Source organism: Lottia gigantea (genome assembly GCF_000327385.1).
Source record: "Lottia gigantea unplaced genomic scaffold LOTGIsca_4, whole genome shotgun sequence".
NCBI lineage: Eukaryota > Metazoa > Mollusca > Gastropoda > Lottiidae > Lottia > Lottia gigantea.
This window is the reverse complement of record NW_008709379.1, coordinates 6,026,910-6,052,672: the sequence shown is the minus strand read 5'-3', so window position 1 is coordinate 6,052,672 and position 25,763 is coordinate 6,026,910. Positions and strand designations below refer to the sequence as shown.

Genomic DNA, 25,763 nt, shown 5'->3' with positions numbered 1-25,763 from the left:
AAATTGTTTTTATTATTTAAATTAAACGACAAAGATTTATCTCAAATCGTTCAATCGATAAATCACGGAATGGACAGAGATGCATTTAAAAAGGTTTCTAAAGCTCAATGGAGATATCCAGATGATCATGGATATGTATTTGTAAATACTAGAAAACCTGCGGGTGAAAGAGTTATGAACGATATATGTTAATTTTATTTTTTTAAAAATGGATTGGAATAATATTTTAAAAAGAAATAGAGAATATATCAAAGCTAAGAATAAAATAAAGACCCAAGTTTAAAATAACAGATTACAACAACTCGGATTAACGGAAAATCTACAAACTCTATTTCAACCCATATTAAAATCTCAAGAGGATATTAAAAAGAGACTCATCCCTCCTATAGAACCCATAGCTCCTATAGAACCTCCCATTACAGATGATGAAATCATAATTAGGACATTAGATGATATAAATCGTCTTTTTTCAAACCCTAAAGCAGATTTACCAAAGAGTATTACACCAATCATTGATGATGAGGGGTTATTGTTTAATGGATTTAGAATTAAATTTAGGACAAATTCTCCTATATTCAAAATCGACACAAAAAACTTAATATTTACATTAACGACAGGATTAATAGATTTAATGAATGGCGGGTATATTGGCACTGCCGATTACAAGGATTTACTAGCATACTCCAAATTTCTAGATGCAATAAGAAAGTCAGGACCCGAAACAAGAAGATTGAAAGCAGTTGAAACATATTTGAATAAAGTTATTCCTGATGAAGAGGATTCAGATGATTATGCAGATGATTATCCACCAATCATACAAGAAATAGACGAATTCGAAGATATGGTATCTGGACAAGGTATAACGTTTTTATCCGACAACAACGAAGAATTGCTTAATAGATTACGAGAAATATTAGCGGCAATGAAGGAAGGACATCGATCAAACAGACAATTTAATGAAGTGAATTGTATATTAAAAAGACTCCTAGAAAAAGGTATCATAGATAAAAATGATTATAAAAGCGTAATAAAATTCCATTAGAAATATCAACGAAAAAAAATAATCAAATAAAAATATCAACAGATAATGGAGCTACATTCAAAACCATACGTTTACTACCAGGAAGCTATGAATACATAGCCATTAAGCGTCAATGGTAAAAACAATATCGAATTCGAAGGTAATTTGAATCTAAGCAAAATAAAATTGATATTAAGAAATAATAGTCAAGTTGATTTCAACGTAGAAAATTCATTGAATACTTTACTAGGATTTGATAAAAAAATATACACCCAATCCACTTTAGCACCACACAAAGCTAATATTCACTGTACCGATAGGATATAGAATTATAGAGAAACCATTTCAAACGACATATTTACCACTTAATTCCTTTATGATTAAAGATATAAATCTGGAAATCAAAGATGGTAAAAATAGGTTTATAGATTTTGGTAACGAGGAAATTGTTATTCAACTTCATTTAAAACAAAAAAAATAACACTCTTCATTCTCTTCTTGAATAGTTAGATAATCGAAATCATCAAATTCATAGTTTTCATCCAAACACATCTCATCTTTATTGTTGTAAGGATACATAATTCCTTCACTGTTTGGTGCTTTTCTCTTAACGAGATTCAGATAACTTCTGAAAACTTTCTTTTGTTTTTCATTAGGAATAACTATTCCATCAGTAAAACTTTTTACCCAAGGTTTCTTAAATTCATTCGTTACGTCATGTCCACTAGCTAATTGAATGTAGTCTTTTACCTTAATCTTATAGTTAGAGTAACCCTTAAACGTTTTCTTTTCTTTTAAAACACCATCGGAAGTTAAAATGATATTGTATTTTACTTTTGGCGCTAAATATAAACCAAATATGATTCCACCATCACCGTAATCATTCTTCCCTTTGCTATATTCGTTTTCAGACACCAACCCAGCTTCATTTAATTTATCCTAATTACTAGACGAAATGTATAAACTATCAGTATCTGTATAGTATATTTCAGGCTTATAAAATCGATCTATTACGTGAATGAAATTGTTCATTATTTTTTTACTGTGAGATAATATAAATGCACCTAAATGAGTGGGTGTTAATCTAGTATAATCCTTTGAAGGAACAAACTCTTTTTCTTCTTCATTCATCTCAACTATATATTGACTATCATTTACTTTTTCATAGCTTTTGACGTGTGAATCGAAGTTGGCTTTAAAAGTCGCTTCACTCCATAGATGTCTCGATGATTTATATCCTTTTGAATAGATTTACCGTATAAGGAATTACCTAATAATTTCATGCAATTACTAGCAACCATATCTCCTTCTTTTTTGTATTTATTCCTTAATTCCTTCAAAATTAAAATATAATCTCTGTATGGTGGAGTTTTAAAATTTTCTTCGTAAACTATACCATCTAATATTCTAATAATTTTACCACCGGATTTCACTATTTCTTGAATATCAACTGATGTTAAAACGTCGTGACAGAAACCATTTCTGAACCTGATTTTAGTGCCAGTTTCCTTCTGACCTATTCTATTCGTAAAAGTTATTTTATCTTTAGCTGGTATGGGTTGAAAGAACATTTTTTTGGGATATTCAAACCAAACTTTTAAAATAGCAGTTCTAGGTCTGAATTTTTGTTTATTGAACAGTTTTACAAATTCTTTTTCTTCTTCTAGTAGAAACGCTCTTGCACTTTCCGCTTTAGGATATTCACCTTCTGTCATGGCTGAAGCGTACAACCCATTAGCGTCAAATGCCATTAGTTTAGAATAGTCCAGTTCTTTGAGTTTAGCGTGAACTTCCGTTTTATCTTTTGGGTTAACACTGTATTCTTTGAATAATTCTATTATTCCTTCAGTGTCACTTTCATTGTATTCTTTTAATATGGCGCAGATCTCATCCATTTTATTCGTTTCAAATGATTTTCGATTTGCTGAAACTGTTCCTCCTTTAATACTTTGTCTGATAAAATATCTTATAAAAGGATGAGTATGCGAGTAAACTTTTTCTACGTTTTGTTTTTCCGTACGTTTCGGAACCATTCTAGTACTTTCATACCATTCTTCTTCAACCATTTCTTTATCGTAATGATATAAATAATACCAACCCTTTAAAGATAAAGAAGGAGCCGTTAGATTATTGGAAACGTTTTGTAAGACAGTTTTTTTCATGGCTTGATTGTATTTTATCAAACAAGCTCCGAGACATAGAGTATCTCTTTTAGCGTAAGGTTCCTATTCGTGTCTTAAAGATTCCCAATTATCTTTAGTGTATTTTGCAATATTAACATCCTCGATCTTTCTCAAATTCATTGGTAGATTAGATGATTTTCCCTATGCTGCCAAACTAGATGATTCGTGTTGATAGGAACATGTGAAATTAATATTTTGCAAATAATTAGAGTTACCCTTTATTTCTTTCTGTCTTTTCCATTTTTTCTGTAAATATTCATTAGTGAATGAATTAGTTAAAGGTAGAGACAGAATTCCTCTAGCTGTTTTTAAAGGGCATTGTGTTAGTTTTTTTACGTTTTTGATCATGATCCAGTTATCAAAACCACTGCCGTTATGGGAAATTAAGGTTAGTCTTTTCTGATCTACTTTTCCTAAACGTTGTAACATTTGATCTATACAATCTGTACCTACAAATATTTCTACTATATTAGTCATGAGTTTGTTGTAAAATTCTTCTGAAATGGGATCTGACGGCTTAAAATCTAGAGTCTTACTATAATCATCTAATCTTTTCCTCAGTTTTTCCAAATTGACTATAATACAACAATAAGGAATGGCTTTATTCGTTTCTTTTTCGCAATAGGTTTCGCAATCCCATGCGTATAAACATTAATCGGGAATGGTTGGAAAAACGTTTAGTTTTAGAAGTGAAACTTGCGTTACCGCATTATCATCTTCACAAGTTCTCCATACGTTTTCATCGTAATTATCTTCTATTTCCTTAATGCCCAAAGCTTTGTTATTTCTTCTTATCAAACAGAAATGTTCTTTGTGTAAATAAAAAACCCAATCTAATTCTTCGGTTACTTTCTTTGGTTGAAAATGTCTATGTTTGGGCATATATATTTGAAAATTAGTATTAAATTTCTAATTGAATTCGCAAATTCTAGCAGTTGTCATAACTCCTTTTCTGTTTGATTTTTGAAAACTGTTGATGAAATCTTGAAATTCTCTCGTGTAGTCTTTGTTCAAAACATAATTTACGCATTTTACAAAACAGCATCCATCACTCGGTATATAACAATTTATACCGATATATTCTTTTATCTTTTTGAGTAGGCTAACACCACTACCCTTTTTTGATCTTTTTATTTCTTTGAAATTGTTTTTACGGAAAATGATTTTTCCTGTGAAATACCAATCGGAGGCATATGATTTTTCATCCACTGTAGCGAAGAAATTGACAAAAGTTTTGGTATTAAAACCTACAAATTTCATGTCTTGTTTGTATTTTCCATCTTGAGTTATCTCTCCAACTATTTCAATTTGCCCTTTAAATGTTATAAATTCATTAGAGATAAGGTGAATAACATCGGAAAAAAGTTTATTTGATATGAATATATCCATATTTTTTAATTCATCAGAGATAATCTTGTCTAAAATTTTCACTGGTATGAATTTTTTATCGTCTACAATTTCAATTTTATTCATATTTTTTAAGCAACTATTTTTAACTAGGAATTTTTATTGTCTCGAAAAAAAAAAAAAATTATAATGAGCTTTGATTACCACTTATGGAAAATCATTTTTCCTGTGAAAAACGTTTTTTTATCCAGCGGCGTGAAGACTTTGACAAAAGTAATGATATCAGAACCTAAAAATTGTATGTCTTGTAGGCATTTTCCATCTTGAGTTATCTTTCCATCTAATTCAATTAGTCCGTTAAATGAATTAAATTCGTTAACGACTTGGTTAATAACATTGGAAAAAAGATCATGTGATATAAATTTATTCATATTTTTAAAGCAACTATTTTTAAAGCAACTATTTTTAACTAGGAATTTTAACTTTTATTGATGATATTTCTACATCAAATTTATCTAAAATTTCATTGAATTCTTCTAATTCTTCAATGGTTATGTTCTTATCCTCTCTCGATCTTTCGAAAAAAATGAATAATTTATTAAGATATGTATTTAAAATTTTTGTTTTCCTTTTATAATAAGCTTTCTGTTTTGATGTAAAACCTAAAGTAATCAAACCACAAGATGAAGTTTGAACGGCAGTGAAAGAGGTTAATACTGTTGGGACGATGATTGGAAGCATTAATCCACCGGTTACGGCTGTTGCCACCGTTATCCCTAGTGTTAAAACTGTACTGAATGTTTTGAAAACAGAATCGATTTTACTCCATGTTTTTCTGCATTTGTTGAATTGTTTTAGTTTTTCTTTTAGTTCGTTTTGTTTTTCTATCATATAGTTTTGTCTTCTTTCGAGTTCCATTTTTCCATTTTTAGGTATTAAATTAAGTGAATTTCTGATATAGCTAAATCACTAAAAACTTGTACAGATACTAATGATATTTGTTCTTTCGAATCATTAATCTTATTCAGATGAACTGAAAATCTTGGTTTATCAATAGACATTGATATAAAAGCATATGCACCATCTCTTATTAAAAATTTTTGATTTTTTTTTACTTTTATGAATATCGAGTGAGGTAAATATATCATTATCAACAAAATATAGTTTTACGTATTCAAAGTCTGTTGCTCGTAAAAACTCATAATCGCTTACATCTTTTTTTTGTGGTTCTGGATTTCTAATAATATTCATTGATGGTGGAGTTTCCGTTTCTAATATCATATCAAAAGCACTCAATGAAAGTTCATCTTCTTCATTATCTGGTATTATTAACATTCTAAAGCTATTTTTTGTACCATTGATAAACTGAAGAACTTTACGAGCGTTAAATTTTCTAAATGTATATGAGTTTTGTCTGAAGAATATTGATTCAACTTTTACCTGTATAGGAAATGTTATTTCATTTGTAAGTTTTCCTTTGAAAAAAAAAGCATTAACATTATGAAATATTTTATAGGGATCATTATATAATGTGGTATATTCTCTTATATTTGCTGTAAATCCATATAATTTATATTCATACTCTCTTGTTCTATCAATATTATCAGTAATAGTTGGCCTATAAAATTCCAAAAACATTAATGGAAGATTGAAATAATATGATTCTTTCTTGAGAAACTTTTTTTCTAATGCTAGTATATTTTTATCCTGTTTTAAAACTAGGTTATTAATAGTGGTTATCTGTTGTTGAATAACACTATCATCAATGTTCTGTTGTTGTTGAATATAGGTTTTGATTTCGTCTATGTTTTGTATTTGTTGTTGAATATTTGTTAATTCCCGTTGCAATTTGTCTTCACTTATACCTGGATTAATATTGGCTATTAGTTCTATTTTTTGCTTTGTAATCTTATCATCTAAATTAGATATTAATGAACTTAAATTTTATAATTGAGTTTCATCTACTACATTGACTAATTGTTGTTGAATAAAATTTTTTAAACTTGTTACTTCTTGTTGTAATTTAGTATCATCAATAAAATCTTTATTATTTAGTTGACGTTTGAAGAATCTTTTCACATCGCCTATTCTTTCTTTTAAATGGTTTTTATTTACTTCAATTAAATTTAATTGTTCCATTAAATATTTCTTGTGAATGGCATCATTATCGTTTTCCGGAGACTTTAAATTAGTTATGCTAAAATTGTTCATATCTAAATCACCTTGAAGAGTATCTCCGATTTGATCCACAAAGTAAGGTTTCGCTTTATTTATCCACGCTGTAGTGTTAGGTTTTTTAGTTTCTAAAGATAAAGAACCTAATCCAAACTTATTCGCCATTTTCATTTAGTTAAATTTATTACAATTTCTTCAAACTGTTTTCCTAAACTCAACTGATATAAAACCCAAAGTGAAAGTTGCCCACAAAACTTTTGTCCCGGTAATTGAATTTGAAATGTTGAATATTTGATTGGTTTATTAGTCAATTGTATTATCTCTTCAGTGGGTTCTAATCCATAAGAATCGAAGAAATAAAAGTCACAGTCTTTGTACAAAGCAGAATGATGAACTCCTTTTTTCGATCGGAAGTATGTATATTTGATATAGCGTAAAATTTACCTTTCTTATATTTGAGATCATTTATTTCATCTCTCATACAATAATAAAACGGTGATATATTTAACTCATTCGCCCATCTCATAAGTTGAAAGTTTGTGGTTGTATCGGTTCCATATTTATCGAGAAATTCATTCATTTTTAAAAATCGGTTTTTTTTAAATATATACGTAGTTTGTGTTTGAAAAAATTGTATTACATTCAATAATATTTTGAACATAAATTTGCATTTAAATTTAAAAAATTTAAAGCGTAAATGCTTGTCTACATCTCTTAATCTTCTATTCCTGTTAAATCTTTCAATAACTACAGCTTTACCTTCGTTATGTGTACTGTAAATTTCAAATCCCAGAGATTTCATATTTTTGTTATAAAATTCACTTCCTTTATCTACCCATAGTTTTTCTGGATGTCGGTTAGATTGTTTCATAATCGTTTCAAATGCGTGTTTGACTGATAAACCCGTTTTGTTTTTCAGAGGAATAACCCATACATATCTCGTATATAAATCTATAACTGTTAAGCAATATTTAAATCCTCTTTCGACTGGCATATGAATTAAATCGGCTGACCATATTTCATCTTTTTCAAACACTTTGACTTTTAAAAAGTTTTTAGTTTTTTCTAAATTCTTTATGAATTTCATCCGCCAATCCCATACCTAATTTCATCTTTGCTTTTAACAGTTTAATGATTAATGCTCTTTCCATTCTCTCTTTGAAAGTTGGATTTGGAATATTTTCAAGTTCTATTATCATTTGTTTGTCTGCTTCGTGTCTAAACTTTATGTCTTTATTTCTGTATAAAATATCATGTTTAAGCGCAGCGGCGTCAACTCTATTGACTGGTTCTTCCCCTGGTTTGGGTTTATTGTTTTCGTCTAATCGTAGATCTAACCTAGTGCCTGGACCAGTGTAATTATGACCGGAAGATGTTTTTCTCCGGGATATTTCGCCCATGGAAATCCAGGAAGAGAACCCAATGATTTTTGTATATCTCCTGAACCGAAATAAGTTTTTGGAGCGTGAGCGACAATCATTTTTATCCTATAACTTTAAAACCTTTTCCTTTCATTTCTTCTAATCTCCTGTTTCGAAGTTCTCTTATTATCTCTAATTCTTTCAACTCGTTAGATTGTTTCACTGTGTCGCTTATGCTCTTTCCCGCTTCAGCGATCGCTCCGCTTGAAATGAGTGATTTGTTTTTTGAAACAAAGCTAGCTACTTTTGGAATTATTGTTTTACCCAGAGAAAATAATGAAGAAAAGATACCGTCGCCCGAATAATCTTCGAATCTGTGTTGTTCGTGTTTTAGAATTAAACTCATCCTATTTTTAAATGAGTTAATTTAGTCTTTTTTTTTTATCCAAAAAGAGTTATCTCCCTTCTACTAAAAATGTTATGTTATTTTATATAAGGTTATTTTTAATTTGCTTTTTTTGATGGAATGTAGGAAATTGATTGAAGGTGTTTTTGGTGTATGAAATGTGGGGGGTGTAAGAATTTATGAAATATAGGGAATATAGGTGTAAGAATTTAGGTCTTTTGCTGTAAGAATTTATGAAATGTAGGATGTTTAGGTCTTTATGGGAGCTTTCAATTAGATTTTAGCCATGAAATGAAATGGAATGACATGGGGAATCCCCATGAAAAGGGGAAAACCCATGAAAAGGGGAATTCCCTATGCGACCAATATGAGCGAACAAATTGAAAGCTCATATACTACTAAAAATCATATCCGAATGGTAAGGCAAGGGTAGATTCCGTGATTGTATAACGTCATTTTGGGATTACCCACAACATGAAGGCTTGCGATGGCTCATGGAAGATCGACAAACATTACCTCCAAGGAGGTCGAAGACCTGTATTACTAATCAGGCCCCGACCGCATTAGTATAATAGTCAAGGTATAGACTCACAATGTGTCAGCCATAAGACATGAATTCAACACGAGAAATGAACCTCAGCAACGTTAGTCAGAGTTTTCTGGCATGCCAAAGATTTTCCATCATATCTCACGAATGGTTCGATATTAATACGATCAGACCCGAATTTGAACATTTCCTTCATTGTGTGTGCATCTGGTGCATCTTTCACAGTGTGACGCGGCCTCTATGAAATACAATATTGCTCTTTTAACTGATGATATGGGTATATATTACGTGGCTGACAACAATATTTTAGAGATGTGTTAACGACTGGTTATGGGGTATAATTCCATAAACAATTTATTATACGTTGTGTCGCAAATTACCCTTTTAAGACTTTATATGAAAACATTATTCTTTTACTCGTAACAAACTACATTAAAAATAAATAGAATTCTTACAGCTGAAACTATTATCATAATAGAAAGTTAGGATACCATGAAGTTGACAAAATATACCTGATATGGTGTTTAGATTTCGCAACAATAGAAAAAGATAAAACATGAATAATGTATTGTAGAACGTCAGCACGGGATATGTAGAATGAGCAATGATGATATCTGTCAATTTCAGCACCTTTGATGTAAATCGGTGATGAATAGGTCGTCTAAAGATTACGTCTGAGAGTAAGCAGAAGATTGTGCCTGTCAAATTCTGCACTGATGAAAGTAAAAAACCAAACAACAATTTTTTCTGAATTTATGTATCGTGTTGAATCAAGCTGGTCTTAAAAAATTCTATCTTCGGAAAATACGGTATTAATTCAACAAGTGGTTGCCTAGCAAGATACGGTCACTTCCCTGATAAATTTTTAGTATATCAAAGGTGGTCGCGTGTCAAATCGTACCAAAAATTTAATTTGTACAAGATATTGTTGATATAATCAAACACAAAAATTTCGTAAAATTTTAACATAAACTGCTAACAATTTTTTATGCATTTTTACTAAGTCAAGGGCATTAACTCAAATTCCATAAATTGAAAATTCATCAAATTCAAACTTGACCAAGATCTCATTTTAATAGATGTTCACACCAGATTTCATTAAAATCAAATGAAAACTGTAGTCATTATAGTGTTCACAAACAAATTTTGACGTGTTTTTACTAAGTCAGGGGCGATAACTCAAAAACCATTCATCGAAAAATTGTAAAATTCTATCTTGACCAGGATCTCATCATTATAAATGATTACACGAAATTGCATTAAAATCAGATGAAAACTGTAGTCTGTATTGTGTTCAAAAACAAATTTTGACGCGTTTTTCGGAAGTCAAGGGCATTAACCCAAAAACTCTTTATCGAAAATTCGAACTAAGATATCATGAATATAAACGATCACACCAAATTTCATTAAAATCAGATAAAAACTGTGGACGGACGGACTGACCGACCGACCGACCGACGGACATGGGCGACAACAATATACGACCATGTTGGCGTAAAAAAAAGGGTATACGTGAGCAAAGGGAGTATACAACATACTTTAGTGAAACATAATATACATCTACAATTTTTACATACATTCTCAATTCCAACCGCTATTTTTCTAAATCTAGAATCTTGACATATTTGAAGTGTTACAAAAAGCTCCAGCTAAGTTGGCCCAATTTATAGTTTTGTTTAGTAACCACCACACCAACTCAGTTTTAGCATGTATTTGTATTTGTCCTATCCCTAAATCTGTCGACTGATTTTTTTGGCTAACAAATCCCTATATGAACCTACATCAAGAACATAACGTGAACCTAACATGAGCCCAAAATAACTGTTTACAAAGCTAACGACAAGTTTGGGGAAAAAGGCTAGGGCTGGCGAGAAGGGGGCTAACATGCTATGTATCAACTATTGATGGAAAAAAATGGCGCATATTTTCTTTAAATAATGAAATGATACAAATAAAATCACAGACCAAACAGGAATTTAAGATTGAAACGAAGAAAATCTTAATTCTGAATAAATACATCAAGTCTATTGTAATTTACTATGGTTCTAAATTGTAAAAGATCAGAGCCAGTTGTCCACTTCACTGTTTCATAAACACCATTTGTTGATAAGAAACCATCCCATTGAAATGACCTGTATTCATCACCATCAAACTCAATAGATGATATTATTCCTGTTTCTAGAACTACAAAGGTTGAGTTATAGACATGTACAATGTCTATGGGAGCATATCGATAAACAGATTCACTGTGTTCTATAACGATTCTAAACCCTGATCCATTAACAGCTGCATCATAAACTTGATCTTTCGAACCATATACCACATCTCTCGACCCATCAAACGTCAGTATCTTCTCCCACGTTTGTCTACTTTCAACATACCACCTTGTTCCGCCTGTTTCAATGGTTGAAATGTTAGTTGAGGTTTGTTCCAAGATGTGAGATACAGATACTATTAAACCAGATGTAGATACCATACGACGAATCATAATACCCTCAATTAGATTAAAATCGTCCAAAATATCTTCAATAACGGCAATGACAGTTTTATTTATACTTATGACATCTTTAATATTAGAAATATAATTATTATATCCAACTTTAATTGGTATTCCATTCTTAAGTGATTCTAGTAAGTGTAATATTGAACCAGATATAATGTATCCAGAATCTGAAATGAAAGCGCTCTCTATCCAACAATTATCTGTAAGCCACTGAGCAAGAGAAGCTGTTGTGTAGTTATCTAAGTATTTGGCAGAGCCAACATACCATTTTAGATATTTGTTAGTACCGTGACTAAACTCTATATTGTTTATGGTATAAATTGGTTTAGGAAAGTAATAAACATCTGCTGGCTTTCGATGAGCCGGTAAAGGGTATCTATAGCCAACCAAATAAGTCGCAGTAGACAAAACCGATGTTGCTTTAGTATTTGTGCGTTTCTCCTCATTGAGATACATGTCCGCTCCTTTGTTTATATCTTTTAGACAATTAGTCATAGACCCTATTATTACATTGCCATTTTTCATTTCTAAGCAAGGAGATGATCCAATTTTATTCTCCTGGAACCATTTTATCGCAAAGTTCTCAAAATATACAACACTTTCTTTTCTGTCATTGAAAGTCATAGACCATTCAGAAGCGTATGGTTGTGCTGAGCTTATTTCAAGTCTATGCCGTGCTAAGAAACTATCAGTTGTATTCAGATGATTGAGTTTAACATTTTCTATTGTAATTGCCCAAATATTGTTTGACACCGAAGCACCAGAGTGTTCAATGCTGTAGATAGTAGTGTATTCTGGATTTCCATTGATAATACTGACTTTTAAACCTTTACCAGCATTAACCGAGTTGTAAAGCTCTTGTCCTGTCCCGTAATCCACTGAACTATTGGGCAGGACAGACAATATCAGTGACCACACATTCCCAGAATTACAATGACCTGTAGATGAAAAAAAAATATAAATAGCACATTATCAAACAATATCTTATTGATACAGTGGGTCACATACGACATATTTCACTTTTTATTTTGCATTAAAAACTTTTATTTTAACCTAGGTGAAAATTAGGTCATAATTTCTGCAAGTTTTAATTACAAACTTTAATTTTCACCATGGTAACACTGATGATAAATATCAAGGAGTCGTATTATCAGCGTCTGATTGGTCGTTATAGTATAAGCACGTAATACATTATTCTGGATAGGTTTCGCCAGAATTTTGGAATCTGAAAAGCGAAATCTATGAGCCTTGTCGACCTATTTTTAGTTTCATGGAAAATTGTCATTTATAACTGCTTTATCAACAGTAATATTATGACTTAACTCGGATACTCTTCTAATTTTTGTAATCCTTAATAATCTGAAATATCTGGTATATAAACCATGTATATAATACCTTGCCCCATAGCTTAAAGACTTTTTGTAAGCAATGTATAATCGGAAGACCCAAACTAGAATCCGAAGGCCCAACTAAAATCCGCAGATCCCCTATACTAGAATCCGCAGTCCCCATCTAGAATCTACAGACTCCCTATACTAGAATCCGCAGATCCCAATTACAATCCGCAGAACAATAGATAGCCTACTATGTAAAATAAATGTACTGTATATTTCAACGCTGTAAAAATTAATATGACTGAGAAAGATGAATCGTTTTTCCAACAATCCGATTTATACAAACATAATGCACAATATTATAATAAAACGTTTCTTGAATAAAACAGTTGTCATTTCGTTTTTCAATATCATAACCAAACGGTTTTTGAACTCTTCTCATTTTCAACATCAAAGGATATCAACCCACAAAGCTTCATAAAGCAGTTTTTGCTATACTTTGCAAGTAAAAACTTCCATATCGCTTATTATACAATAAACACCAGTGGATGTCTAGACCATCTCCAAGTCTAATTATCGACACATGAAATGCATGCTTCCATAGGAAAAATATTCTGCATCCAGGTCAGAGTGGAAATTACAAATGTCAGTGCAACAGTACTGGGTTTAAATGCCTGCTGTTGATGCCCTGGAGTATATGGTGTGCTTGTAAAACAAATTGCCGATGAAATAGGTGTTGGTAAGACCCAAATTCAGAGAATTCTGAAGCGTAAAGCTGAAATTAAGGAGAATTTTGAGAGCAATGTTTCTCCCGATCGGAAAAGTGTGAAACTTGGGAGTTTTTTTAAAGATTGTCGCGCCCGGAATGCCGTAGTAAACGGACCATTGTTAAAGGAATAACATTGTTTTTGGTGCTATGAGTGGTGAGCGCGCGGATTTCTAATACATAGAATGAAATAAAGGAAATGAATGAAATTATTTCAGCCGACTCAATTCTTTCATAAGAGACCATCTCCAGTAAGAGACCGTTTTTGAATTTTCCCCTGCGTGGTCTCTTAATAGTTTTTACTGTATAGGGATTCTGCGGATTCTAGTATAGGGGATCTGTAGATTCTAGATGGGGTCTGTGGATTCTAGTATAGGGGATCTGCAGATTCTAGTTGGGTCTGCGGATTATAGTTTAGGGGGTCTGCGGATTCTAGTTAGGGTCTGCTATCTTCAGATTATACAGGCCTGCTATCTCGATTTTGCACTACCCTTTTTGTACTATAAACTTGGCGTTCCCTCAGTCACTTTAAGTAAACAGAAGAGGAAACTAAGCAGTTTTATCAAATCTGAAAGGTATATTTATCTTTATCTAATATAACGTTGTGATTACTTGTATAGCCTCATGGTAGCTATTATAAACAGGTATGTGTGCAAATTTAACTTTATGTGACGGGATATCTTTACTGATATGGCCTATGGATCCCACCTTCGTTAGGGAAGAAGTTGTCGGAAACCAAAATCTTTAAACTCTGGTGCTTTCAAGTCTACAATTTAAATTATCACTTCGCAATAATCGAGAAATGAAGGTGGGACAAAATTTATTAATACAATCAAAACAAACACAAATTATAAAACTTAATTAATAAATTAATATGATTAAACTAAACTAAATAAAAGTGTAAGTTTGAGCTACAAACCCCAGATCCAATAGTCAATATGAGAAATAAGTTGATATATATATATAAGATTATAAAGATAATGATGTGAATTAACTACAGATAATTAGATAAAAAAAAAAAAAAAAATGCGGCTTACGGCCTTATAGGGAGTTCGGGAGTGCAATACCAAATTGCGTCATGATGTGCACATGCTTGTCAGTTTTTGGGTCCAAATAGCGTTTAAAACAATCACTAGACCAAAAGCCTATGTCTTTAATGGCGGAGTCATCAAAACCCAAGTGGTGGAGCCAGTTTGCTCCTCCTCTGCGAAATGAGTGACCCGAAAGTCTGTGGTTGGTTATTCCTGCTAACTTGAGAAAGTGTAGCCTGGCCAAAAAAATGCATATTTAAAAGGAGCACCACACTGAGTGGTAAAGAGGGGTCCGAACACATCTGCCTGTGGTTGGAAAGTAAGCATAGTTTGCAAAGGGGTCACAGGGCAAAGTGGGTGACCAGGTAGCCTGGGAAGAAAAACTATTTGATCTCTTTCCCGAAATTGTACTGTTTTAGAAGTACGAAAAACCACTTTATAACCAAAGGGGTCTGGTATAAGATCTATTCGACGCAAGTCCAATGAAGGATTAAATTCCGATTTTACAACGAGATTGTGTAAACGTAATAGACCAAAGAAGGCAACTAAACATATACACCAAAAGGTTAAATGGTCAAATAAAGAGAGATTCAACACTGAGTAAAGTTTGAGTAAAATATTAGGACTCATCGAATCAACATGATTTTGAGCCGTGCCTAATGTTCTTTTGACACCTCGCATTAAAAATTGAATGTTCCAGTCATTAGAAATAGGATCTGCATAACCAGCAGCGCGGTGAATTTGGTTTAGGATATTAAGATATTGTGTCACAGACATGTGGTTACAAAGTTTCTCATATGAAAAAAGTTCAAACTTCAAAGATGGTACCAGATCATATAAAGTTGATAACTTCCCTTTCTCGTGAAGACGAGAGCAGGCGTCAACAATTACGTTTCGATGCGTCGGAATAAATATTGCATGAAGACTAAAGTTATGGATTGCGGAGAGCCAAAACATCTGGCGAAGTAAAAACATAATTGTGGAATTGGGGGAAGTGCCTTTATTCACAGAGGCTTTAGCCGTCACATTGTCAGTATATATCAGCACACGCCGGTTTCTCCATAAGCATCCCCAACGAACCACTGAATAATATGTGGCTAACACTTCCTTAACATTGATGTGGCAATCTGACCAGTGTGGTATATCAAGACGCCAGTGTAAAAAATGTAAAAATAATCACCCTGGTGATAGGCACCTGCACCAGGAGTTGAGGCATCGGTTTGTACTGTCACATATGATTTATCAAACGAGATTATAGGCATGGTTCCGTTAAATGTGCTCAAAAACTGCAACCACCAATTCAGATCATTAAAGAAATCGTGTGACAAAAGGATTTTATGATTTTTCCTTATAAGACCTTTCTTCAAATCCAATATTCTGCGCATAAATGTTCGCCCACCACATATGACCTGGGTAGCCCAGTTTAGTTTGCCACATAATGATTCCAATTGAAGCTTCGTAACACGTTTTTTAATACAAAATGATTTAAGTAAATCGGTGAACGTAGCCAATTTAGACTGCGGTAAAGATAAAGTGTAATTATTAGTATCAATGAGGATTCCAAGGAAAACTAAAAGCTGTGAAGGACCCTCGACCTTGTTCCAGTTGATACTAAAGCCAAGCCTGCGCAGCAATATTATAAGTTTCTGAAACCCATCAGAGCACATTTGGTAGGTGTCCGCTATGATGAGAAAATCATCCAGATATGAAATTACACGTATACGATATCTTTGCCACATGATTGCCTTTGGAATATTTGGGGACTTTTTGCCGCCCCAAACGGGAGTTTTGTATCAGATAAATAAGTGACTTTGTCGTCACCGCTGAATTGCCACTTTAAGCCAGTATACTTATAGTTAGTAGGATGGATGCATACTGATCTATACGCACTTTTCAAATCAACTTTTGCAAGGAACGATCCGCATTTAATATATTTTCTCGCCTCCGAGAGGTCCATATACGTACATGATGTGTCAGTCACAAAACTATTCATATTGTTACCCACAGGTCTACTAGCGTCATGTATCAAGCGGATCTTTCCATTCGATTTAGGAATACCTCCCAAAGCACTCACGATAACAGGCTTATGGTCTAAAACAATGTAGTTCCCATTGGACATTTCCTCATAAATTTGTTTTTCAACAAGTTCCCGTGAATTATGAACAGAAAAGTAGTTATTACATTCAACTGGGGTATTAATAACCGGAGTAATATCAAAAATATCAAATCCAACAGTGACTCCATCTATGATATAAGCCCTGTCAAGATCATCAGGGGGAAGAAGGGATTCCCAAGCCAAAGGGTCTAAGCACACCTTAGACCTCGGGTAACAAGTTTCTACTTTTTTGACACATGATGAGTGGCAGCATGAGAAGCGAAGCACACGCAACAAATATGCGCGTATTTACATTTGGCATTTTCACAATTATCGTTATTAAACCTGTGGCAAACTTCTTTTCCCTCTGGAGATACAGGTCCACGAATCATTCTACGCGAAGCCTGATCAAAATTACTTAGTTTCTTGGTTCTGTTAAGATTGTCCAAAGTCTGTTTCGGAAGCAACTGAAAGTTATGAAGGTCTTGTCGAATAGTGCCCCATGGGAAATTCATTCTGGCTTGTAAGTCTCTATATTCCTTGTCATATAAGAGTACACTAGCTCGTATATGACGGTTAAATAGACGAAAAACTCCCATAGAATAGTCTAAATAATCTAAAATGCCGGGGATGTCCAATTCTCCACTCGAAATCATGTCCTTCAAAATGTTCAGGTTGGCATAACCCCACTGTTCTACAGAAAACTTGTCGTGTTTCGTCTTCTTCGTTATTTTGATCTGTCCCTCTGTGGTAAAGGCTATTACATCGTCCGAGTTACTGCCCTCGAAGGGATCCTCCCAAACGTAGTTACAGATATATCTAGGAGATCTTTGATTTCTGCCTAAGCTATAATGGGATGGGCTGTACTGTAAATAGGGATAAAAGTCTGAGATGTACCTGTAAATTCCCTGGTTATGTTACTGTTGGGCAGCTCGTTAGCAACGGCCGCAGCACCACCATCAATATTGGCTTCAGGTTTTTCGTGACTCCTTACGAAAGATCTAGATCGTCCTCTGCAATTTGAAGATTCAGGATAGCTTTCTTTTCTTTTCTAATTTGTCTAATTAAAGTCAGTTTCTCTCTTTCGAGACGCAATGCCTCGAGTTGTTGTTGGAGGCTGTCAACATCCATTGTGTTTACATCGGAAGTTTGGCCATGGGCGCCGCCATTTTGATTCCAACTATCAGCAAGCTTTTCCACTTCGGATTCCTTGTCGTGGAGATTAGAACTTTGAGAAGCACGGGTTATTTCTTCTCCCCTGGGTGAATCCATGATATTTTTAGTTTGCTTCCTTCTGCGTAACGTATAATTATTCACCACACTCATAAATTGAGGTAAAACTCTGCGGAGCTTCGTGGACGCGTGACTGCTGAGTGTCAACTGTAGCGACAGAAGGGACGTAACTTAGATAGGAGAGTAAAAGAGTAGCATGTTCGTTACGTGTACGATAGTAGTATAAGGCTAGTTCGTTTAAAACTAAATTAATAAATTAATTCCCACTTTGTGACCATGAAATGAGCAACTGGCAGTCTTTATGATGAAGGGTTGAAAGAAAATGTACTCTCCAATTTATATCTTCTGGTAATTTAGGTTTGGAAGATACACTCCTGTTGAAACATTTGCATATTTCACAAACATTAGACAGTATTTTGAAATTTGAGTTCTAATTAGGATAGAAAAATAATTCGAACGGTTTGATAATTTGCAAATTCACAGCTTTAAATAGAGGTATTTTTGGAATTTGTATGCAAAAAAAAAAAAAAAAAAAAAACTAGAGCTGTGAAAAGCACTGAGCGTGGCCCGTGATACTTTGTCTGATAGCTGTAAGACTTTTTTGAACTTCAAACCCTCTCAAGCACGGTGTTGACTCGACCACTTTTAGTAAAGAGCCAAGCTAAATGAAATGTTTTGTGAAAGGGTAATTTCAATCTTGTATCAATATAACTTATCGTATGGTTATTTTAATAGCTTCATGGTAGCTATAATATTCAGGTATGTGTGAAATGTGAACATTATGTGACGGAATTTCTTTACTGATATAAACATGATCTAGAAGTGTCCCACTTTCAGTAGTGTAATGCTGAACAAGTTGTTGAAAACCAAATTTTTGAAAACAATTCAGTATAGACAAATGACCCTCCAAGATATTTTGGTTGAAATCCCCCATAATAACATAGTCTGAACCAGATTCTTGTAATTCAACTAATAATCTTTCTAACATTGGGAGAAATAAATCTAATCGATAAACGGGTGGTCTATAGATAACAATTACGTTAATATTTTTATCCAAAATATTCAAAGCAATGTGTTCTATATTTAAAACTCCCAATTTTAAAATGTTGATATTTTTGTTTTGCTTATAATATACTCCTACCATTTAACTTTAGTTTTGCTGGAGTTATTGAATTATTTAGCCATGTTTCTGTTAAACAAATGATTTCACCTTGTAGCATTTTCCTGTGTTTCTGTAAATCCTCTATATGAATAGATAAACCCTGAACATTGTGTAAAATTATATTAGAATCAGTTGATATGGTCTCGTTTTCGGGTTTAAAAAAAGTATACATTGCTCTTAATGCCGATTCAATTTTTTCATCACAATATATGTTTTTTTCTGTAAAATCTTGTATTGTAAGACCCTGTAATGTTTTAACTCTGCTTAACGCAACATAGGCTTGACCACCTTGTAATATTTTATGAAGTGATATTACGCCTCTATTGAGACTAAGACCTTGTAATTTGTGAATAGTAACTGCATAGTCGAGATGTAATGGGAACTGGCGTCTAACATCGCCCTTATAGTTAACATGAGGGCTTTCATATCTCTCAATACCAATACTACAACGTGGTACATTTGGCGGAAGTGGAACACTGCCTTCATTTATTCCAACTTTAGCATTATCAAATTTTAAAAAAATTTTGTCAGTTTGATTATTCTGATCAGTTTGAATGAATGTTACTTGACCAAAAACTTCCATTTATCAAGCCAGTAGAAACATTTAAATTAATTACTAACATAACTTTTGACCCTACACCTATTTTTAAGCAAGACACTAATGGTGTATCAGTCACTTTAACACATGTGGTTTTAAGCGTCATTAAGCGACACTTTCATGACATAAACTATTACCTTTAACTGGTCTTAGTTGCCACATATCTCCAAAACATATGACACAGATATTTCCAAATAACTCATCGGTACCCTTTATTTGCCCTAATCGCCCATGAATGTAACAAAAAGCTTATGATCTACCATTGAAATTTCATCTATAATTAATATTTGTAAGTTGCGATATTTACATCTTAATGTATTAATAGTTTCTTGTCCCAATGGTTGAAACGGTGGAAATGAGAACCCCTTTCTTATTGAAAAACTGCTGTGAATAGTTGACGCTCCAATATTAAGAGCACTCACCCCAGTTGGTGCGATTAAGAGAACAGTGATGTCATCTAAACTTTCCGCAGTTTTCGCAAAAATTCGAGACATATTGAATACATTTGATAAGGTGAGATTTACCAGTACCAGCTGAGCCAGTAACAAAGATTCTAAATGGATCGCGGTTTATACCATTAACTTTTTTCAGACAATACTGGCGAACGTCATAAAAAACCTGAGACTGTATTTCATTCAGAGATCGAAGTAAGGGAATAGCATCACTTTTCGAAATAGTGCATATATTAGTTTCAGTGCGAACTCTGCTACTTGGACCTTTATCATATAAAATGTCGGGAATTTGAGGTGTATTGTCATGGTCATTTTGCAAAGGTCGTGAAAATTCGAACAGGTAAATGTAGTGAAAATTCACTGCTCTAAATGAGCGTTTGTTTAAATATTGTAAGTGAAAATATAGCACAACTTGAAAAAAAACATGTGAATTATTATAGAGCTAAAAGATTATGTAGTCAGACTAATTTATTTATGACCTATAATAAGCTTAACAGACGACAATAAATCTTGTTTGCTTTCATCCCCTCAGCATAACACCAATAACCAAAAATTGCTGTATAATGTATCTTGCAGATAGAGTTCTATTAATGGTACAGACAAACAGACAAAATTCGAACTGGTTAATGTATCAAAAAGTCACTGCTCTAAATAAGTGTATGCTTTATTATCATAAGGGGAAATTTTGCAAAAAATTAAAAAAAAACTGAATTATCATAGAGTTGAAAGATAGTGTAATCAGATTAATTTATTTATGACCTATAATAATCTTAGCAGAAGATAAAATTGCCACTTTCTTTTTATTGCTAAGGATTAGCGCAGTCGGAAGCTAGTTGAATTGGTGCCTGCTAGGCGATTATGTGCAGTGGGTTAGAATCCCGCTCTGTATTCTGATTCCACGGTCAGTGTTTGCTAGAGACAGCCCGCTGTTTGTTTTTATTCCCTCAGCCTAACTAACACCCATAACTAAAACTGTTGTGTGTATCTTGCAGATAGAGTTCTATTAATGGTACAGAAAAAAATCGAACAGGTTAATTTATCAAAAATTCACTACTCTATATGAGTGTATGTTAAATTATTGTAAGTGAAAATTAAAAAAAAAATTGAAAAAAAAAAGTTATTCTTTTAAGTGTTAAAAGATTACATAATCATAATGTCAAAAGTTCATATGGATAGCTTTCCTATCATATTATATAACCTGTTATAACACCTGTCAATCATTTTAATCCCCACAATCTACAGATTTTTATCACATTTTTTATAAACATTTAACACTTTTATGCCTATTTTCACAAATTCAATTTTGTATTAACCCACCCATGTCACATATCGATGAAAAGAGAAAATTTAGTAGATCCTGAATATACAAACCATATTGCTAGGTGTTATTTACATTGTAAGTTAGAACCCTCAGTCGAAAAAAAACCCAATATTTTTAAAACATATTTAAATGAATCATTGTCATATATCATTGAAAAGATAATCAAAAGGGAATTACAAAATTGAAAAAAATAATTTTCTGTGTTTATTACAAAAAGGTCATACAGCCGTCCATAGTTGTCAAAAATGTTAATTTTTGAATGGCTATTAAACCGGAAGTTAATATTTTTCAACCAATATGAGTACACCCGTGGATAGCTGAGGTCAAGAACATCCTACAGTGAAATTTTCAAGGTCATCGAAGGTCAAGGTCAAACGAGTATAAAAAAAATTCAAATTCGAAATTCAAAATTCTGTTCCAACAACTGTAGACAAGGTTACAAGGTTTAAATAGACACCAAAATCATAAAAATCGGATGAAAAATGGAGGACTAATTAATTTTTTGCTAAAATGGGTAATTCCGAGGCGACGGCTTATGCATCACTTCCGGTTTGGATTTTTTCTGCTAAATGCATTCTAATTATGACTGACAGACAATATGGTTTTTGCCAACATCTGAAATTTACACCGGAAGTGGTAGTACCAGGCATGATTTTAAAAAAAACCGGAAGTTCTCACGCAAAAACTGAAAGTGATAGAAAAATTTTGATTGTATAAATTTATTTGTATGGACATTCTGTCCTGTGAATTTCAGATCAATCGGACAATTAGCGGCTGAGTTAGAAATTTTGAGCTTTTTTGAAAATTTTGGATTCAAATTTTTTTGACAAAAATAATTACAAAATTGAATTCATTTTAGCCTCACCAGACACGTCTTATAACATATTAAAGAAAATTTGAGGTAAATCGGTTCATAAATAAGCCTTACAGACTTGAAGCAAAATATTTGCACATCATGCAATGGCACACTTCCGGTTTAGCAAAAATTGAGTTTTAGATATTCATTTTTGATTCCAGGTCATTTAAAAATGTTTGGTGAAGACAATTATGCTATACCATTTTCGATTTTGTCTAGGGACGTCCACCCCTACATTCACATTCTACACTGAAAAAATCAATGTCATTATAGGTCACGAGAAATAGACATTTAGATTTTCAAAAAATTTAAACGGATATAAAAAAATAAAATCGAAAAGCAAAATTCTGATCCCAACAAGTTTTAGATAAAGTTGCAAGGTTTTGATAGACACCAAATTCATACAAATAGGACGATAAATGGCGAACTCTGAGGTAATGCAGTTTTATTTGTATTACCGTCCGATTATATCCTGTATATTTCAGATCGATTAGAGAATTTTCATGTAAATTTTCTTCTCTTTAAAATTTTTGTAAATTTTCAATTTTTTCAATTGCATTCGATAAATATAATTTCAAAGAACCTAAAAAACCCTAGGTTAATTAGTCTAACCAGCTCTACAGCCTCCAAATAAATTTCATGCACATTATGCAATTTGTCAATACCGGTTTAGCAAAAATTTCAGTTACGATATTCATTTTTGATTGCAGCTCATTTAAAGATCTTGGGGCAAATAGAAATGATTTACGATTTTTAGTTTGAGCAAAAGACGTTCACAAAAAAAAATAAATAAATTGATTTGCCACGCAATAATCAATAATCATTCTATGATTCTGACGCACGACGTTTTATGATTTCTTGGAAAAGGAAATAATGTGACTCACATTTATCACTAGTATAATTACCGATACATTGACAAGTGTTATTAAGATAATTCCCACCATTATAACACCTTTCCTGAAATAAGAATGATAAAAAATAAATGTTGGGCCATCCACTTTAATTGAAAAGAAAAAAAAGAACTGTACAATACGATATGGCATAATAATACCATACGAATACGATACATTGGAAAAGACTGTTAATATCTAGAAACGTGTCCGTAGTAGATATATCTCTGGTGGACCGTAATATATTATAAAGCTTAACAATTGCTTTTATTATGACCCTCTATTTCAGATATTGTAATAAGTTACACATTGTATTAATATATTTAGTTATTAGTTGATACTGCCCAGTCATTATTTACTTCAAGGCAGGTGGCTGGAGCATGCTTTTGTTGAATAAGTTCAGTTGAAGATGGCAGTTCACTTGTGAAGATGTGTTGGTTTAATCTGAAGGAAGTGATTGAGTAGTTTTTACTGTGTGGTAATTCTGTGGGATTTGAGGTAGAAGAATGGTGGATTTTGAATATAGGATTTGTGACAACTCCAGCCAACTGCATTTTGTAGGATATGTGTTATGTGTGTGAATCATCTGATTAGAATCTTTAGTTATTAATGAAAAAACTGTCCGTATTACATAATGGTTTCAAATTAATCAAGGAATGACCAGAACATTTTTCAGTTTATTGATGTATAAACAGAAAAAAAACTGTGTATGCGGTTTATACGTAAGTGTACACAGGTTTTTTCTGTTTATACATCGATAAGCTGAAAAAGTGTTCAGGTCATTCCTTATAATTAAATCAACTCGAACACGTGTTTAGTTATTTATCTAAAGTAGCAACAAACCAAGGCACAAAATCGGCTCTGGTGTCGTTCGAAGGAAAGACATCGACGCTGTGTAGTGGCCACGTCAATCAAACTCAATGATAAAAGTAGTTTGTAAGGGGCGGAGCTTATATTTACATTCCGTTTACACAGATATAAACCGAATTCAGGTGACCGCTGTTATCCAATCAAATTGCGCGATAGCGTGTAAACGGAATCATGGTTTAATTATTCAAAATTGTATTGTTTAACTCATTTGTTATTTTCTGTTACCACCGCTGTAAACTTTATGTACCCCTTGCATGTAACAGAAATTGGGGGATTGTCCGGGAAAAGAATATAACTTTGTATATAAGTTTGTACATCTTACCTATTAATCCATTATTTTATAATTTTGTGATTTTTGAACCATCATATATTTTGAAGATTTTGTTAAGAATCCTTCTGAGGATCAAATTCGTGTTTTGAGAAAATCAGGGAAAATTTTGTTGTGTAAACATTATGATCATCAATTTAAAACTAATGTTAAAATCTGAAATTAAGAAATTCTTAGTTGAATTTCTTGTGGATGAAGAAATTTTGAATGATACTGCCATAAATCTTTTAACTGGAAATTCAGAAACAATAGAGTTGAAAAGGTTAGAAATGGAATTTGAAAAACTGAAAATGGAGGCAGAAATTAAGGAAAGTAGAGAGGAAAGAGAAATGCAATTTAGATTGAGAAAAATGGAATTAAGAACTCAGAATGAGTTAAAACACAATTCAAATTCTTCATCCACTGATAATTTTGATGTTACTCGTCACGCAAGACGTGTTGCTCCATTTAATAAAAAAAAATTGATAAGTATTTCTTACACTTTGAAAAAGTAGCTCTCAATCTAAAGTGGCCTAAACCGTCCTGGACTTTACTGTTACAAACTGTTTTAAAGGAAAAGACGCAACAAGTTTATTCAGCCTTATCCGTTGAGGAATCATCTGACTATGATTCTGTAAAGAATGTGTTTTTTTTTGTTGTGAACAATAAAGTATTCTTATAAAAAAAACTCGAGGTTTAGAAAAATCGTACAAAGATGTAAGGGCTTTTTGCCAAAGATTTACATATCTAGAGGTGTCCCGACTGATGTTGTAAGTGTGCGTAGTCTTTTGATAAAATATGCACGTTACAGCGGACTTATAATAGGGCTAAGGGAAATCATCTCTCATAAAAAATGGGCAAATGCTTGGCTCACTTTAAATGCCCTAATGCATGGATGGTTTCAAATTGTTAATATTTTCTGGAGAAAGAAACGCTAAGCACAAAGTTGTTCTACACTTGCAGTTCCGGCTAATACAACTGTAATTATAAAAAAAGATAAATACAATGTTATTCAGTTTTTGATCATAAGAAAACGTTTTTGCTGATGTTTTGCTCAAATCTTACTAGAATAAATTTTTTTTGATATTGAAATTAAAAGATAGCTTGCCAGGCAAGGTAATGTACGCCTACTGGCAGCTGTGATTTTGAATAAAAATATTTAGCAGTACAGTAACAATCACCAGAATGAAATATTCAACCTTCAGTCATACACTTCTTTTGAACTCTTAAGGGCGATACTGAATAATACTGAGTATGAGTTATTGCCCTTGTTCTTGAAAACATGTTCAATTTTTAGATCATGAA

The 25,763-nt window shown here is 32.7% G+C and overlaps 2 protein-coding genes across 2 annotated transcripts; both read right to left on the bottom strand.

Moving 5' to 3' along the window:
• Window positions 1–2,175: 2,175 nt before the first annotated feature.
• Window positions 2,176–6,891, bottom strand: LOTGIDRAFT_153923 (hypothetical protein; the record flags this gene model as incomplete). Its single annotated transcript, XM_009059920.1, has 4 exons — window positions 2,176–3,120; window positions 3,541–3,779; window positions 5,667–6,467; window positions 6,555–6,891. 4 exons carry the CDS (start codon window positions 6,889–6,891, stop codon window positions 2,176–2,178), a joined length of 2,322 nt encoding a protein of 773 aa, XP_009058168.1.
• Window positions 6,892–11,039: 4,148 nt separating this feature from the next.
• On the bottom strand, window positions 11,040–17,938 carry LOTGIDRAFT_153922 (hypothetical protein; the record flags this gene model as incomplete). Its single annotated transcript, XM_009059919.1, has 4 exons — window positions 11,040–12,481; window positions 17,083–17,610; window positions 17,667–17,782; window positions 17,910–17,938. The coding sequence occupies 4 exons, from the start codon at window positions 17,936–17,938 to the stop codon at window positions 11,040–11,042; spliced, it is 2,115 nt and encodes a 704-aa protein (XP_009058167.1).
• Window positions 17,939–25,763: the final 7,825 nt, after the last annotated feature.